General features: G+C 38.7%; 1 protein-coding gene across 14 annotated transcripts in view; it reads left to right on the top strand.

Annotated features, from left to right (window-relative positions):
* Positions 1-14,414, top strand: part of CABIN1 (calcineurin binding protein 1) — a 110,673-nt gene extending 96,259 nt beyond the window's left edge. For 10 of the 14 annotated variants that reach the window (XM_035556644.2, XM_035556639.2, XM_035556636.2 and 7 more), the window contains 3 exons: positions 9,932-10,096; positions 12,003-12,229; positions 12,877-14,414. In XM_035556644.2, the coding sequence (XP_035412537.1) occupies positions 9,932-10,096; positions 12,003-12,229; positions 12,877-13,020 (536 nt within the window). In that variant the 3' untranslated portion in view covers positions 13,021-14,414. The remainder of the gene's footprint in view (positions 1-9,931; positions 10,097-12,002; positions 12,230-12,876) is intronic. The other 4 variants (XM_035556647.2, XM_035556648.2, XM_035556646.2 and 1 more) reach the window with 1 other exon arrangement.
* The last annotated feature ends 1,283 nt before the right edge of the window (positions 14,415-15,697 follow it).

The raw sequence follows: 15,697 nt of genomic DNA, 5'->3' as shown, positions 1-15,697 counted from the left end.
AGCAGGAACACTGTCTGAAGAAGCTTCTGTTGCTGCTTGCGCTCGCTCCATCTGCTCACAAACTTGAACTTTAGAGCTACTCATAAAATGCCATAGCCGAATTAATAGGAACCCAGATAAAGTTATGAATGAACCACAAACATACAGCTTTGGGGGAAAGTGACAGATGAGGGTACAGTGGAAATAGTGCCTAGATTTGTGAGACTTAATGATAGCCTACTCATTAATGAATATTATGTATCATCTAGATGTTTTGTTAAAGTAAACTCATACTGTGACTTCTGTCCGTATACTGCCTTATGTAATCAGCCTTGGCATCTAAACACACACAGTCTTCTGAATTCATTGACAACTCTGGGGAGAAATCAGTTTTCCCAATTTGCTAATCTCTGAGTGCAGGACAAAATTGAGATTCAACATCCAGTGTTAGGAGTTGCGTTATGATCATATCATTTTCCTTTTTCACAGAAGTAGGGAACGATTGTCTTGGGAAGGGAAGGAGGGGAAGGGGAATGATAAGGAAGGGAATGGCTGAGTCAATGTGTAAACCACAGTTGTTATTGTCCTTATGAAGCTAAAGAATGGAGTTGCACAGTGTCATAAGATATCTTGGCAGGCTTATTCAACAGGGAGTAATTCAGGTTTGTGCCTAGACAACATGGGAAAAAATCCTCTAGTTTATGCAGTTGCTGTGCATTTACTAAGGAGACTGGCAGGAATGACAATGCAGATAAGAGGTCCCGGATTCTTTCAGTTTTCAAACAAACTCACGAGCATTTCTGACATGCTTTCCTCTCAACAATTTCCTGGGCTGCCTTGCAGTGATTAGAACATTTATTTTAATCTTTTGACTTCCTAGGCTTTGTTAGGGTGGTGAAGTTTCTTATTGTTCATTGGTCTTTTATGCTTTCTATACCTCATCTTGGTTGAGGGAGATGGAAGGGCTAGCTGCCAAAATTATAACCCTGGATCCGTGTGTGTGAAGATCAAGAGGCTTGCTCTGCAAAGCTCTCGTTTCAGTGCTGAGTGTGTGTGTGTTGTATCTGGCTTCCTGGCTCTCAGACGTACCTGACAGATCATTTTTCTAGCTGAGAGAGACACCAATTACTGCTGTGTCCTTTCCTTTCCTTTTCTATTCTTTTTGATTCTCCTATCTTTGCACCCACCTCCTTCAAAAAGTATTATTTATAATCTGGTTTACCACTTTTTTCATCTGCCTCTCATTAGCTCTGTTTCTGTTTAAAAAATAAATAAATAATAAAATCAGTCCTCCTATTTTCAGAGTAATCTGTTTTCATCTTTCTCATCTCTTGTCATGTTTTGTAACCTCCTCCTATATCTGTTTGTTCATATGAGAGTATTCAGTGTCACAGAGGATTAGCTGCTATTGTTTTCTGTGGCTTCACTCAGAAGAAAGAATGGCTTTAAAAGCAAAGTTGCCACTCATTTCTTGTGTGAATGTTTTCAAGAGATTTTGTCTAATATGACTAACTAGTATAGAATACAACATGATGAAATCCAGCAGCAAAGTAATGGTACTGGTAGTTTCAACATGAGAGCTTCCTACATGTAGGCATGAATGTGTATGGAACTATTAGCCTTTTTGGCTCAACCTATAATTTTCTGTGGGGAAACTAAAATAGGACAATTAAGATAAACCCTCTGCAATGTGTCCCACTGCTCTGTTTTTATACTGTTCTAAATTGCTGAAAAATCTTGACATTTTCTTTAACTTCAGTGTCCTTATCCAAATAATGATTCTTATAAGGAATGGACAGGAAAACATTCACATCTGACATCTGACTTTTTCATACCAAGGCTTGTACAGTTGGAATTATTTAATGTTATGTGTTTTGCTTAAAATCAGCTATTCACTTAATTGGAATATAACTTAAAGGTGGAAGAATAAGTATTTTCCCCCCCCCTCCATGAAATTTACATCCATTCAAGCCCTGTGCATTTCAATACAAAAACAAGAAGGTTGTGATACAGCTGTCCAAACTTAGAAATTCAGAGATGAGGAAGTCAATCAGGTCTTTCTCTAGTGTGCAGGGAAATTGCAGACCATAAGCCATAAATAAATAATCCTGCTATGATTTCAGACGTTTGTTATCTAGTCACAACAGGGCAGGTAGAGGTGTAAGTGTACTTCAACCTCTAGAACTTTCAGACTTCGAGAAGCAGAAGAAATAAATACCAGTGAAGAAGGTTGCATGGAAAGGTAAACAGTAGCACGGTTAGAGTGAGTAATGAGGCTAAATTGTTTTAACTTTATTTAACCTTATTTTAACTGTGGAATTCAGTTTGAACGTTCAGTTTCCTTTTTAAAGGACCCGAAGTAGCAGTTCAGCCTTCCTAACAATTATCAGTCTCGTCTCTTGGTTTCTTGCTGAATTCAAAATTGTGCTGTAGTGTTCAGAGTTGATCTCAACAGATGGCTCAAAAAATCTGAAACACAGAAGTTTAGCCTGGCCATGGACCTGTGGCCTCATGTGAGTGTTTGTATCGGGTTGTTCCTCCAGCAGTTACCCGCTGTGAGGTTTCTTTCCTATATGCACGATATGACTTATCCTGGCTTTTGACAGCTTTCTTCCTCAGTTCCCAAGGCTGAATTCCTCCAAGGCTTTAAAAGCTCTGTTTAAATACCTGTAACCCCATGCTTTTTGTACCACCCTGGGGTGGAAGCTCCTTTCCACTTGTTAGTGACTGCGAAGTTGCTGATAGAAATCAACCAGGCAGCCTTCGACTAACTCCCCGTTTTTTCTCTCTAATCTCTTTCTGCATCTGCCTCCTGTGTTGGCATTGGTATTCTCACTTCCACCTGTCTGATCCTTCCTTTTCATGAAGCTTTTTATTTTTCACAATGGGTGCACTCTGAAAACAACTTCACTGCTGACTGCCAGCAGGGGGTTTCCTGTTTGTGAATGACTTCTTAATTCCCTTTTGCCTGATGCTCAAGCAGTACCAGTCAGCTGTGTCTTTTCCTCTTCCCTTTGGAAGTACACTGATTTAGTTTCTATTGCAACAAACTCATTCCAGAAAAGTTTTTCAGTACACTTAATATCTATTTCTAATCTTTACTTTTTTTTTAAGTTTTATTTATTCAATCCAACACTGTGCGGAAAATCCTTTGAAATTCAAGCTTGTTGTTTATATGTGCTCAAGCTCAATCAGTAAGAACAAATAGGACAGGAACAGCAGCTTCCAAACTGTGCCCTGTGAGGTGGTGGTGGTAAGAGCCAGGGGCATAGCGTGGGCTGGGCAGGCTGTGGGGCTGAAGAGGCTCTCTAGATACCCCTGAAAATCCCAGGGAAGCATTGCCCTATGGATATCTTGCATTAACAACACATCTTCCAGAGACCACAGAGATCTGTAGAAGAGCATGATAATGATGCTATATTGTTTCAGTATGTTTGTTTCACTGGCCTTAGCTTGCTGCCAGCAGAATATTTTATATACTGCTGCACAAATGCAGACTGAAGAGAGATCTTGTTGTAAGCCTACTGCACAGGTATTGCATTGTTTCCAAAGTTCTTGGAAAAATCTCTTTAAAGAATACAACGTTACCCTTAGCTGCTTTTGCTAAATTGTTTTGGGCTTAATTGGCTGTCAGGTCAAAGAAGGATGAAATACTCATGGGTAAGGAAGGGTCTTACGGCTTTCATTAGGTAACTAGTATATAAAATTCGCAGGGAGTAGACTGCAAATGAGAGATTTGCTATCTACAGTTATTACTAGGTGATGTTCTTCAAATGGTGTGCTCTTGCTAAATTGAATACTAAAAAACAACTACTAATTAGATGAATTTTTATAATGCCATTTGAAAGTTTGTTGGGCTTTTTTGATCTAGGCCCATAAATTTCTTATTGAAGGGCATGGGTTTTCAGTTTGTTTTTTTATTTTTGTTTTCATTTGGCTGGTTGGTTTTGTTTGTTTGTTTGTTTAAAAAGGGAGAAAGTTAGTATTGTGCTTCAAGGTTTTTCTTTACCAAGGTACCTGTGAGCTGGCTGCATCTCTAGAAAACCTGGCAGGGGCAGGAGGTGGTGTGGGACCCAGGAGCTCCGCTGGCTGGGCCGCAGACTGGTTCCTTCAGGGACCCAGGAGTTTGGGAATTAGGATGGGCCAGGGACTATTTCCAGGAAGCGTTTTTCCGAGCAGCCACCTGTTTTAAGCTTTCCTAGCATGAATGTGGTTCTGTGACAGCTGACCTCAGCGTTAGGAAAGAGTTCGGGGTATGTCTCACGTAATTGTACAGCAGACTCTGTTCGGGACTCTAGCGATAAATATAGCAGTATGCCACGTTACTACAGTGTGAACTTCTGTTCAGCAGACTGCTTGAATTTCTTCATTTCAGGGGGCCGCAGAACTTGTGTTCTGCAGCTTTTCGCCTCCAAAATTACTGACGCTTAATTTTTAACACATGGCTTTGTGTGTCAGCTTTGAATGTAATTTCCTGAATTTGGCATTTCAAGGCAAATCCGTATTTCTACAGCTATGACTTTGGTAGTGGTTTTTTGTTGTTTTACTTTTAGAAATAAATTCCATGCTAGAATACTAGGAATGAATGTAGAGAAAGAAAATGTGTAAGGAAAGGGTACCAAGGACACCTCCTGCATCCCTTGATGAACTAAATACACCTGGTCTCGCTGCCTGCTGTGGTGTAAGTACCTCATGGCAAACAGAGCATACAGTTTGGGGCTGGATGCTGCTGTTATTTCTGTGGGTCAGCATCCTTAACCAGCCTGTGTTCAGCTGAACCAACCTGTGTTCCAGCCCAGTCTTTCCGTTGACTTGTAGCAGTGTATGAGGAAACTCTGAGCTCCTTCAAATTCAAGCTTTCCATGGCCTTTGCAGCTGCTGTATGGGAAAAAAAGCTGTATTAATTCCCAGCACGCCAGAGGGTGAGGCAGATGGAATACAGAAAATTAATTGTTTACACATTAGCCACTATTCTTTGGAAATGCAGCAAGATATTTACTCCATTGTGTCAGGGAGCAATGGATCAGACCCATTTCCATCAACATGGGGAAAAAAAATAGTATCTACCTTGTATGGTAAATAAGTAACAATGCTGTGAAAACTTGTATGTACTCTGTGTGGCCATTAAAATACAAAGTAAACCAGTTGTTGCTGGAACAAATAACAGGTATTTCCTAGTGTCCTCAGGCACACAGGATGTAGCCCTTACTCTTTTGAAGTGTTTGGAAGGCTTGGTGGTGCAGATTTGCCAAATCACAGTAATGTATTTTCAGGCTTTTTGTCTGACACAGAACTGCTGGGGAAGGTGCTTTGCAGAGGGATGAAGGCAAGCGGTGCAACTGCTTCAGTGAAGCACTTGAAGCTGTTATCTGTTCATTTCTCTAAGCATACACTTTTGAAATCACGTTAGCATCTGTTCTGGAGTTCAAAGCTCAGTTTCTTCATTTTTCCTCTAATGAAATGATGTTCTGTGCTTGCACTGCAAGCTGCTTGTAGCCTTTAGCATATCTGTGCTTTAATACTTCAAACCACCTCCCTCAGCAAGTGGAAAACATTTTTTCCAGGTGCCAGTCACATTTTCTGGGCTTGTCTTTCACTCGCCACGTAACGTAATAGGTTTAGTGCATGACTAAAGGATTCTTTTGAAATTCCAGCTAAAATGTCTTAGAACTCTAATGTTGATGTCTCCTTCCACCTGACAGCACAAAGAAACTCGGTGATAAGCACACGGTGCACTGCACAGGGACCGGAGCAGCTGCTCACTGTTACACTGCTACTGCTTTGAAACTTTCTCCACATCTGCAAATTGCCAAGGGAATATTTTTGACGTAGCCGCATCAGAATAGCAAATAACTGTCTTACCGGTGTAAAAATGGGTGCAGGAGTTGTATAATCTGTTTCTGGTGTGTGGATATGTGTATATAGTGTTTTCCTTGTATAAAGGGAGACGGTGAGGGAGAATATTAGCTGTGATGAAGTCATGAACCCCGGCGCCCGCTATAGGCATCTGCAAACACTGGTTTCCCTGGCAACAAGTGGAAAGAGGTTGGAGAGGAAAGCTGGAGTAGGTTGTTGCATTGAATTGTTTTCAGCTTGTTTCTTCCTCACTAAAGCAGGGAGATGTTGAAAGGTATGATGTCCCTCTTTCTCTGTGTCTGCTATTTTATATATGTTTAGCCAGTAGTTGGGAGAGGGAAGGCTGAAAAGGATACTTAGAATTCAGCTCAGTCGGAGAGGAACTTTTCGATACCAATATTAATAAGATGCATTGCAAATCTGTGCTTTTTCTATATGTTTATTTTTTTTGTGCTATGTTATGAGGTGAGAGTGCTAAACAGATCTCCAGAGTACAGTAGCCGTCCCACCTTCAGCCTGGAGACAAGCGACTGTTGCATATTACGTCTTCACAGACTGATTTTATTTTAAACTGGGTTTGTACAGCTAATGTTTGAAAGCCTGCAAGAACCGTACAAGTACTGCATATTACCAAACGATTTGTTAACTGAGATTAAATCTGCGCTTCCTGAACACCTTCAGGATGTGCTGTTAGTTGTATTCTTGTGCTCTTGCACTTGTGCAGAATATTGTGGCTCATGAGTTAGTGGAGTCTTTACCTCCCTGGGGAAAGTTTTTATTAGAAAAACTAGGACATTATGTTCAGGGCTATAACAGCATCGTCCACAAGACTAATATTGAGATACTCTCTTCAGAAATGTGTTTTAGACAAATAATAGCAATTCAACTGTGTTGAATTGATTCCTTCTGATTATCTTCTGATAATCTTCTGATTATCTTCTGATAATCCTTCTGATTATTATTATTATAGTCTTCATGATTATCCTTCTGTCTTTTGCCCTTTCTGTCTGTAATGAAAACAGATATATCTGTGCACTGTATTAAAGTATTGATAATACAAATTATGATATATACACCTGAAATAACCAGTTCTTTATCAAGAAATAAAAATATTTTGCTCATTAACTTAATTTTTAACTTAGAAATAATATCACTCGGGTGACTATCACCAACAAAAATATTGCTTAGTCATAAAAGAATAAAGTGTGTGACCCAATCAGGGAATAAAATTCAGTCACTGTGTGTTTAACACCTGACGGCAAAGGATTGATTAAGGAACGGGGGCTCTTGATGTCACATAGTGAAAGAAGCAGCCTGATTGAATATTAACAAGTGTTGTTTCCAGAAGTGTAGTAATAGAAATACACACTTACTGTGCCAAGCTCCTGCCATTGCGTTTACAGTCACTTCTTTGAAAAAGGGCTGACACACAATTTTATTAAAATTAAATCTAATTTTACTACGCTACAAATCTGCATCTTCAAAAGTAAGAAAAACAAATGTGATGTGGAAGATGGAAATGCATGCGAGTAAGCTGACTCCTCATGAAAGAATGCAGACTTACATCTGTCTTGTAGCATCTGGCTAGAAATATGCTGCTCAAAAGAGCTTTGTCAGTGGGGCATAATTTAGTTAAAGCAAAGCACAGCAAATCAGCTTAAGCAATGATATATCTTATAATTAAGCAAAGATTATAACCAACAAAAGAGGTAGGGTTTAGTCATTAAGCAATAATGCAAATCAGAGCTTTTGTTCTGAATGGTGAACTATTAAGTCCCCAATGTAATTTAGCAGTTAAGTACATACAAAACTGTTCTCAGCTAGCAGCATAGTTAGAGCTATAGGATTTCCAGTTTATGTAGTATTGTATCTGCTAAATTAATTAGTGTTTTGTATCCTTGGTTAATAAGTGGATAAATAAGGTTCTGTTAGTACTTACCCTGGATGTTTAAGACTCGGGGTCTGGCGCGTTGGAGTAAGCTAAAGGGAGTTGTTGCCTTGCAGGGTAATTGGAAATCGTAATTTTCATCTTGCTTTTCTTCAAATGTTGATGTAATATTTCTTTCTATCTTTGATCCTTATAGACATTTCAGCATGGGAGTCTTCTGGGTTTAGAGTACAGTTTATTGTCAGATGCTTGCAGTGTAATGGGATGTGTGTGTATTGGCTTCAGGCCACATTAGGGCTGATCCTTCTTCGTATGGTCCCTTGTACTTGTCAGCATGCGGTTAAATCATACACGTATCTGATGTAAAGAGCAGGCAAATACACAAAACGATCTTTCAGCTATCTTCTGTTTCTCAAACAGGGAAACAATGAATTGTGATTTTCCTAGTTCAGATTCCTGTTGTATAACCACTTCCTTCTGTGTTGTTTTTAAGCTGATTTGGTCAGATGCAACTATTTTTTTTCCCTACTTCCAATGCTAGTTTTTGAAGTATCTGTACAAAAACGTGCAAGAAAGCGCTGAGGAAGAGAGCTATTCTTCTGCGTTAGACCTTCCCATTTTGTGCTTGATAGTGAGTGGAACATCACAGAACAGAAGCTGCCTGTGATTTGTGCTGTAGTGTGCGACCTTTCCTTTTTGGTAGCTTGGAGAATTCTCTGCAAGCAGACTCATTTATCCTGAGGCTTGTGTTGGCTATCAACTACCGGTTTAGATAATGGGTTATTTTATTTTACCAAGGAAAATTAGCGGATGAAGGAACTTATAGCCTGCTTTGGTAAGCTTTTTCTATACAAAATTATTCAAGGACCCTAGGAATCTAATTCATTTTAAAAGTTGCGTCTTTCAAACTGCATCGATGTGGATTTTACCAAGCTGTTAAGCTGAGGCATTGTCTCAGGCATTTTCTGCAAGGGGAGCTGTTGGACAGGAAAATATTACTATGGCAAATTTCAAGTTCTTATCAACAATGATGAAGATGGAGAAGTGTTTTCAACATACAGTGAGGCGGGGGATGGAAAGAGTGCTTTTCCAATAAGGAAAAGTTGAAAAATGTATTCCTTCTTAAGACACTATGCTGTCAAAATCCTACATTGATTTAGAGCATGGACATAGAAAGAATTTTAGAGCAAGTTAAGCTGTAAATATACATTGCATCTGCGTGTCTGCAATAGCTGCCTGTGCACCCCTTACCCTTTGTAAGTAGAAGATAATTCAAATTTGCCTCAACAGCCCTTTGTTTTTGAAAGATATCTTCAACTTCATCAGAAAATAAGACCTTGTTTGTGTGCCTGTAGCATTGAAATGCTAGCTGCTGTTTCAGTCTGTCCTTCCCAGAAAGGGTTGTCATTAATAGTTCTCAGTAGTTCAGTGAAAATTACTCCTGTTAAGTACAATATGCAGTCCAGTGTGCAAGAAAACTGGTTTAACACTGCATTAATTTAAAATCAGATACCGCTGATTTGTAATTAAGAGATTGTGTTCACACATGGTAGGATTCTGAGTTTCAAACATCCCAAATTCTGGAATAGCAGAAGTTGGGGATACTAGACTGATGCATTTATAAAGGTTCAGTAGGCATATCACTGAAAACTGGGCATTTAGCATAGCTTCATATTGATTACATTAAAAAAAAATTCCTTATTGCTGGATGTTCACAGTAATTAATCTTACTTACCAGTAAGTTGCAGTTCAATGTAGCTTGTACCTGTGGTTGCAGATCAGAGAGGGACTCATCGATCACAGTTGGCTCATCATTAAGGGTGATGGATTTTGCTTTGCATATATGGCAGGTGATTTACCCCTCACATCTCCAAAGGGTAATGGTCAGTTGCATGTATTTGTTTCTTGTAGATATGCAGAGATGACAAAATGCCACACACCTGATATTTTTCTTCACTTTTTTTAAAGAGCAATTTTTTTATGAGTTTGAATTGATGGCACCAAGTATGAAAAAGTTGTGATTGCCATCTTAGCTTTCCAGTGTTTCATTTTACACAGTCATGTTATGATTTAGAAATAGAAGAAATATTAAAATAAAATATATTTTTTTAAAAAGCTTCTACCAGTTGGGTAGACAGTAGAAGGACTGAGGCTTAGGAAAGAGAGCAGGATGTCTGTTAATCTGTGAATTATGTTTCATTAATAAAGAGGAAGAAGAGCTTGAAGTGCCTTTGGAGGGGCTTGGATTTCAGCAGCAGGAGTCACGGCTTTGTCAGCAGATGAAAATGGCTACTGTTGCACCATCACCAGAGCCTGTTTGCTGGCAAGTGGAATCAGTGACAAGCACAAATTCGGGACATGTTTGTACCCAAGGTAGGAGCTTTTTGTGCTTCAGTGGAAGTAAGTGGTTATCTGCATATCAATCTGTAGAGATTGATTTACTGGATAGTTGCAATACGTATTCCCCGGCTTCTCTGCTGCTTGCCTTCCAGTAGAGTATTCCAGAGTTTAGAGGCATTCTTGGCAATGTCACAGCTTCCTGGAGAAGTGCCTTGTAGTCCCTTAATGGTTATTCTTTTTGGTGCATGACTCACATACAAAATACTATGGCAGCAAAGCCAAATAAAAAACATTCTAGTACTAGGTTATCATGCTATATAGTCTGTGTTTCTTTGGAAGCAGAATTTTTCTTTTAATTGTAATCTTACACAGGGCAATATGACTACACTTTGGATTACACTACTGGAATATTTAGCAGAAGGAAACGATTTTTTACAATATCCAGACTGAGTGAAGTTAACATAAAACCCAGCATTATAACAGTTAATGCTGTCTATCCCTCCTCTGCCCTCTTCCCAAGAGAAGGTGTTTTAACTGGAAAAATGTAAAACTTGTTTTTTCAGGCAGGCATAATGTAGATATTCATGTTGAAGGTATCTTTTTTTCCCTTATTTATGAGTCACATTATCCCATGTCTGATTACTGCAACATTTCTGGTACTCAACTCTGAACTGATTGCGTGCAAACGGAGATGGGTCACTGACCATGATGGAAAGCCTCATCTGTTGTGGCAGTTCTTACATTCTTGTATACTGCTGAGAACATACAATTCAATTTTACATCCCTTAGTAGTCAGTCTGTTGTTGTTTGTTTTTCAGGATAGCGTCAGGGAGCTGGCATTTTGTTTTGCTGTGTTAAAGTAGCCCTGTCGGTTCCAGACACCTGCAAGAGATGGATTTGACTAAGACTAAATATGAACAAAAGCGTATATAAAGACATCTGTCATTATTATGCATCTGAGATACTCTGGTGGTTTTGCTTGTATAACTTTTTTTTTAAATTTGATTCCACGTGAAGCATCATTATTAGTAAGATATCAAGAAATCTCCGTTCTCAGTTTTGAATGTGAAAGCATTATCTTCTACTGACTATTGTTGCATATATATTGTTTTGTATTGTGATAGAGCGTAAGGAAGGGCCAGATCCCTCTTTACTTCATGAGATGAGCCATGTATGAGCAAGTTTGCATTGTACAGGCTAAAAGTATACTTGGGGGGTACATGGAAATGATGTGATGGTGCTAGCCCGTGTGGCAGACAATAGCATGAGCATACCAAGGATCTTGTTGCTTTTTTGGACATTACACCGAAATAATTTTTTTTTTTTTAATGGAAGGATTTGAAGGGAGTAATGAGGAAGTGATGACAGGTATTACTATGTATTTTTCTTAACTTGTGAGGACAATTTAGTGGAAATTACAAAATTCCTGTTTGAAAATGTAGCAAGTGAATGGTAGATCTCAACAGTATGAATTGACAGGAAGTAGGAGCTGATGCTTCAGTTACTAAAGGGACAACACTATAGTGGAGGAAGTTTAAAAAAGACTCATAAGTAAGATTAAGTATCTTTTTGTTGCATTATGGAAGGGAGATCCAGTTAGAGAATGCAAACGTTAGGTGATTTTTTCTGAAACAAGTAGGAAGATGTTTGTGGTAGCCTTCTAACTAGATGTCAATGGGCCAGTGCAATGCTGCTACTGTCATGATTGGTGCAGACAGGCTGAGTTTCTACTGTCTAGAAATATATTTTTTTAATTATTCCTAGTTGCCATTTTAGAATCTTGAGGCACTTTCTTCTTCTGTTTCTGAACCCTAATTAAAGCTTGAAGAAAGGCCTTTTGAGCCAGCCGTATGTCTAACAATCTTCTGTTCCCTCTTCTTTGACATGTGAAAACCTTGATAACTTCCTAACATGTTTTTTCTTATTATTTTCTGTTTAGCCTCCGGTTCCAAGCCTGAACTCAGCTCCAGTTCACAGACTTTGGGAAGTCAGCAGAACAAGACAGATGGCACCCGAGTAAAAACTCGTGTTCTGCCCAACATGCCAAAGCTTTTCATACCTTCATCTGTCACCAAATTTCCACCTGAGATCACTGTCACTCCACCCACTCCCACCCTCCTTTCTCCAAAGGGCAGCATTTCAGAAGAGACCAAGCAAAAATTAAAGGTAATAAAAGGGAAAAAGTAATTATTTAGATTGTTTTCATCTTAATTGTCCCCTCAATCAAATACTTGTGCATAAGGAACAATAGTTCCTGTCTCCAGTTCATAACCAGAGGTAGCATAAATAGTGGAAGACCCATGCCTGTCAGTGTTCAAGAGGCATTTGAATAATGCCCTTAATATGCTTTAAATTTTCATCGGCCCAGAAGTGGTCAGGCAATTGGACTTGATGATCCTTGTAGGTCCCTTCCAACTGAACTATTCTATTCTGTTCTAAGATACGAGCTGCTGTCGGCAGGAGTCAGTTTTTAAGAACTGGTGAAATATTGGCCATGGGTGACATCACAGCTATTCTAGTCCTTGTCCTTTTTTTTTTTTTTTTTGAGGGAATTAGAAGGAATTACAGAAATGGGTGAGAGAGTTAGTGCAGCAATTGCAATTCTTACATTAGTGGAAGCTACTAGAATATTAACTGTGGGGAAGCCTACTGGTTAATGTTATGTTGTTTCACATTAGGATGCCATATCTTTTATAAAAGTAAGAGGGCTTTTGAAGGTGAAGAAATAGCAACCAGTTGGCTTTTATCCCTGTGATCATGGGTTTATCCTGACTATTTAGCAACATATTCTCTCTCTCTCTTTTTGGGATCAGTCTGCTATTTTGTCTGCTCAGTCTGCAGCGAATGTAAAGAAGGAGAGCCTTTGTCAGCCAGCTTTGGAAATCTTAGAGACCTCAAGCCAGGAGTCCTCACTGGAAAGTGATACTGATGAAGATGATGACTACATGGACATATGAATGAATTCTGGCCATCATCAACACCAACCATATAACCATTCTTCTTGTTGCCAGCATCTCTGGCAGTTCAAACATCTTCGTTGGCATTACTCACCATTTAATCTGCATCATTGTGTTCTTCACTTTCATTACCTTTGTTATCACCACTACCACTTGTATTGCCTTCAAAATCTTTGCCATTCTCTCCATCATGGTGCTTGATGGAAAACATGATTGTTTACCAGGCAGTTAATTCATTTGGACCACGACGTCACCTTTAACTTCAGTAAACAAAAGGATGTTTTGAGCTGCAACTTGCATCTCTCTACTGTTTCTGCTTCTTCAAACCAGAGCCTTGGGATTCAGTCTGATAGCTCTTTTCTATAGTGTTTTCTTCTTTTTAATTGTCTTTGTATTTTTGCCATTGGTTAAGTTTTTCTCCCAATAATTCAGCAACCTAATCTCTGTCTAGTCATGCCATGTTAGTCCAGCTCCTATTAAGGTGAATGGATTAGGAAAAGTTTGCTGAGCTGGTAGAGGTTTTAATTGCATCAAGAAAGTCTACGGCTTTGTTGCGTGGTGAGAAGGGTGAGCGGAGAGTGTGAGCTACTTGGCACAGCTACATGCTTTGTTGGAATTTGACTCAGTGACAATAGGCAAAGAAACAGCTTTTCTAGGCAGACGGAGAGGTTGGCCTCCTGTTTGTACTCATTTCACACCAATGTATGAGGTCCAGCAAAAATTACCTACCTGAATGTTGGCTTAACGAACTGATCTTTCCAGAATTGTCTTACAGTCCTTTCTCTTCTAATGCCTTGGACAAGCATTTTGAATTGGGGGCTAGATGATATTTTTATGGTGGTATTGAAGAAAAAAAAAAAAACACTTGAGATTTCAATGCCATTTCAGTAATGTCAGTTTTTTACAGAATGACACGAAAAGGTGTTTTTTATCTATCTGCAGAGGGACTGCTCACAGTTATTTATATGAGAAAATAATGGTAACAAAGACCTTTTTTTTCTACTGAATGTTAACTTTGTAAAATAATGAATGCAAACCATGCAAAAAAAAGTCACACTATATATATACGCGTGCGTTCACACATATGTGTATGTACGTATATATGTATGTATATGAAAAATGCATACAGCTTGCCATGTTGGATTTCTTTGTGTTTGGGGGAGGTGATTTTCTGTAAAATGCAGAGCTTTGTATAAACTTTTGTTGTTTTTTTTTTTTCTAATAAAGCTGAAATGTACCTATTGTTGCCTCTGTTCTTCTGAGAGGACAAGGTGCTATGGTCCTAGAAGAAGTAGTACTCCTCCCTTTCTTTTATTTCTTGGATAAGGAGGTAGTGAAGGAAGGGGGTGGGAGGAAGCCTCTTCTTTTTCTGAAGAATGTCAGATCTCTTAGGATGGATTTGGTCTTGTGTGACCCTGAGCCAGGTCAGTCAGCATTACCAAGATTGCACGCAGTGGTTTCACTTCCCCCACTGAGACATGATCTGAGTTTTTTCACCTGAGTGTCTTTAAATACTGATGAACAACATAAAGGAGGAGACAACATGTAGTAAACATGACCACATGGAAAGAATATTTGGCTGAACAAAGTAACAGTTAATCTGCTGGTACAGTGGTCATTCATTCAGTATAAAAATAATGAATGGACCCTGAATAAAAAGAAGCAGCATCGAACTTAGTATTGCAAGTTTATTCCCATACTCTGGGTTCTTTGTTTTGAACAAAATGTAATTTGTAAGGAAGTGAGGATGTCCGTCTTGGACATATTAGCAATTGTTCATGTAACTAGTTCACTTTCTACAAGTGATAGGTGAGCTGGATGCAAATGATATGAAAAAGATCAGGGTAACTGATTAGTAAAAGTATGTGGATATTTTCAATAGTAATAATACATTTTCAGTGTTCATTTGCTCTTTAACTTGGTGTAAGTTCTTGTAAATACAATGTATAGTATACTTTCTCGTCATTGACTGGCTAAGGTAGCTTTAGAAAGCTTTGTTTTTGCAAAAAATAGCACGGTAAAAAAAAAATGAGAAATGGAAGACAGCTCAGAGTAGCTAGTTCTAAATAGTGGTCTTTCACTCTAATAGATTTCATAAGCTTTTTGGCTGATGTATGTTTTCAGTGTATGGCTAACTTTATGACCACATTTAAGTTCATAGGTTGAATGACTTCTAGCTTGAGTTTGAGGTATGATGACTGAGCATTTGATTATCTTAATTGAATTTGGCCATTGAAAATGTTTTTCTTTATTCTTCTTAAGAATTCTTTGTAATTGGGCTTTCTTTCTAACTTCCAGAGCTTGTTAAAATACCTGATCTTGAACTTTCTTTGATTTCTAGACCTTTTTTGCTGGTGAAGGAAAGTAAGAACAGTAAGCACAACTGTTTCTGTCAGCAAAGAGAGCTGAACATTGCTGATCTACACTAAGCTTGTTTTAATCTTCAAACTACAGAACTGCATAATTTTTTTAGTCCTATATTCAAAACTCTTATCTCTTTTCCCCTTGTTTCTTTTTTTTTAAAATCTATAATCTTACATTCCCGTTATGTTGTTGGGTAGCTCAAGGGCTTTTTGTCAATCTCAAGAAGTTGCTGAGATTAATGTAGGCCACCTCCTTCAAATCCTGTTCTGCTAATGGCTAAATGGTGTGCTGTTTGACTGTGGGCCATCTTCCA

The sequence above is a fragment of the Cygnus atratus genome, chromosome 17, assembly GCF_013377495.2.
Source record: "Cygnus atratus isolate AKBS03 ecotype Queensland, Australia chromosome 17, CAtr_DNAZoo_HiC_assembly, whole genome shotgun sequence".
NCBI lineage: Eukaryota > Metazoa > Chordata > Aves > Anseriformes > Anatidae > Cygnus > Cygnus atratus.
The sequence above is the reverse complement of the archived record's forward strand: the minus strand, read 5'-3'. Positions and strand labels throughout refer to the sequence as shown.